This window comes from Cicer arietinum, chromosome 3, assembly GCF_000331145.2.
Source record: "Cicer arietinum cultivar CDC Frontier isolate Library 1 chromosome 3, Cicar.CDCFrontier_v2.0, whole genome shotgun sequence".
Lineage (NCBI taxonomy): Eukaryota > Viridiplantae > Streptophyta > Magnoliopsida > Fabales > Fabaceae > Cicer > Cicer arietinum.
The window spans coordinates 23,624,571-23,627,294 of record NC_021162.2 but is presented as its reverse complement, the minus strand read 5'-3'; the positions used below and the strand labels follow the sequence as shown (position 1 = coordinate 23,627,294).

The window sequence follows — 2,724 nt, the reverse complement described above, 5'->3', positions numbered from 1 at the left end:
AGGGGATCTATGAGGACAGGGCCAATTTGAATTGTCCGTCCACCGGGATGGTGACATAGTATCAGGCCTCCTAACCAAGTACTTCAGAGTTAGAATGGTACCACATTGTGAAGTAGAGTCTAAGCTCATGCATAGCATTGCACTTTATTGTGATTGTTTTGTTGTGATTAATATGTATCATGTGTGGTGATAATTTCTCTTAGACAATTTGTTGTGACACGTCCCGTTTTTTTTTAAAAAAAAAATATAATAATAATAAAAACCAAATTTCCTTTTTTTCTTTCCACCTCATTTTCTAATTTGTTCTTCCTTCCTTTTCTCTCTCCCTCTTCCTCGACAGAACACTTCCCCTCCCCGCCATTTTTTTTAGGAGGAGAGGGCATTCAACGAGATGTAAGCTCCCTAATTGATACGTGATGATGCGTTGCGGGATTGAGAGGAGAGGGCCATCCGTTAGATGGAGCCGCCATTAAGGGAAAGGCCACCCTTAGGAGGAAAGGGCTATCAATGAGATAAAGCCGCCTCTTGGTTCTAAAAATTTGTATTATTACTTGTTTGATTTTTATGATGATTTTATGGTTGTTCATTTTGATTTCGTTTCGTTATTTACTGAATTTTTAATATTTCTGTCAAGCGATTGAACAGTTATTCATGCCTTTTGTGTTTCCCTTCTAATTGATGGTGGTTGTTGTCTCCTCACTAAGTCTTTGTGACTTACCCCTTTATGTTGCTTATTTTTTTTTCAGATTCGCAAGCAGTTGAGTAGGAATCTATTATTTGATTCAAGTCTCAACATACTTCTTTTTTTGGTAGGCCTCTTTGATCGAGGACCATTTTTTTTGTAACATTTGTTGAGTCTATGTAAATTGCAGCTATTTTGGAGTCTAGAAAGTCTATTTTAGTTTTTTTTGGGAAGTGTATTAAGCAATTTGATTATGTTATTTGAATTATGACTGGATTGAAAGCTGAACAGAGATCTTACAAAATTTGGGAATGTTGAAGTTACAGAGGATACTCTGTCGAAATTTCAAGAAAAAGTATATATATATTTTTTTGAAATGGTTAGGGAACGATTTAGTGTTTAATTGTTAAGTTAGTTGATAGGCTTGCCATGCTAGGAGTATAGCTTGTGCGCCGGTCACGACATTTAAATTTCAGGTCGTGACAAAGTTGGTATCAGAGCTCGGTCGTAGGTCCTAATAGCTGCAAACGTAGGGTGATAATAGATTCTTGTCAGTAAATTGTGTACCCGGGCACAAATTACTTGCAAGGGCTATTAGCACTCTATGAGAGTCTCATCTGTTGTCTAAATATGTGTTTAAATTTATCATCACTATCTCTCCACAATTTCTTGTCGTCTTATTCAATCTTTGATCAATGTTCTTTGAATAGGTGAGAATGCCACCAAAGACTAGGAATCCTACTATAAGGAAAATTGTTGATGAGTCAATTTCTCAAGCTCAAGGCGCTCGTCAACGAGGTCGTGTTTCAGTTCGTGCTCGAAATATGCGTAGAGCTAATGTTGGCGGACGTGGTTTGAATGCTGATGTTGAGGTACCTAGGAGGAGGCGCGGAAATCCAGCCATGGAAGAGTTTGCTGCTGGTCTGCAACAACTTGTTGGGGTTGTCGTCGGCGTAGAGCTAATGTTGGCGGACGTGGTTTGAATGCTGATGTTGAGGTACCTAGGAGGAGGCGCGGAAATCCAGCCATGGAAGAGTTTGCTGCTGGTCTGCAACAACTTGTTGGGGTTGTCGTCGAACAACAACAGGAGAGTGATCAAAGGCATGAAAATGTCAATGGTCAACAAGAGGTTAAACAAGTTGAGCGTCAGACAACTGCTACAACGAGGGGTATTGAGGTTACTTTACCAGACTTCATGAAGCTTAAACCCCCTACTTTTTCTGGGCCTAGTGCAACTGAGGATCCACAACAATTCATTGACAGTCTAGAGCGGCTTTGGAGAGCATTGGGTTGTTCTGAGGTAAGAGCAGTTGAACTGACATCATTTCAACTAATAGGCGCGGCACGTGATTGGTTTGATATAGTGTCACATGGTAGACAAGTGGGGTCACCTCCGTTAGCATGGAGAGAGTTTTCTCAGTTGTTCATGGCTCGTTTTCTTCCGGAGAGTGTTAGAGATGGATTAGCTCATGAGTTTGAGCGATTGGAGCAAACAGAGGGTATGACAGTTTCAGAGTATAGTGCTCGTTTTACACAGCTCTCTAGACATGCTCCTTATCCTATCACTGAGGAGATACGTGTTAAGAGGTTCATTAGGGGATTGAAGGATTATTTATTTAGATCTGTGGTTGGGTCGAATTCTTCTACTTTTGCAGAGTTTTTGAGTTTGGCCCTTTTGATTGAGCAACGACAGAAGGAAAAAGGAGGCAATTGACAAGATTCACATAAGAAGCAAAGGATTGAAGGATCTTACAGTAACTATTCAAACCGTGGTGGTGGATCTATGTTTGGTTATCAGGGGCAACAAGGACTCATGTCTCAAAGGGGTGGTCATAGTGGGCCGTCTTCTGGGACAGTGCAGATTCGTAGATCAGATTCTGGAGCAGCATCACAATCCATTTTCCCTCAGAGACATTCTGGTGTTTCAGCTACACGATGTTCTACTTGTGGTAGGTTTCACTTCGGGAATTGTTCTAGATGGATTGTCCTATAGACATGACACATCCATCCTCTAGTTATGCATCAGCACCAACAGCTTTGGC

At 40.9% G+C, this 2,724-nt stretch overlaps 1 protein-coding gene across 1 annotated transcript; it reads left to right on the top strand.

Moving 5' to 3' along the window:
* Positions 1-1,709: 1,709 nt before the first annotated feature.
* On the top strand, positions 1,710-2,396 carry LOC113788198 (uncharacterized). The gene has a single exon (XM_027337713.1). It carries the CDS (start codon positions 1,710-1,712, stop codon positions 2,394-2,396), a length of 687 nt encoding a protein of 228 aa, XP_027193514.1.
* The last annotated feature ends 328 nt before the right edge of the window (positions 2,397-2,724 follow it).

Coding starts and splice junctions, on each gene's coding strand:
- LOC113788198 (XM_027337713.1), top strand. CDS start 1,710: ATGGAAGAGTTTGCTGCTGGTCTGCAACAACTTGTTGGGGTTGTCGTC.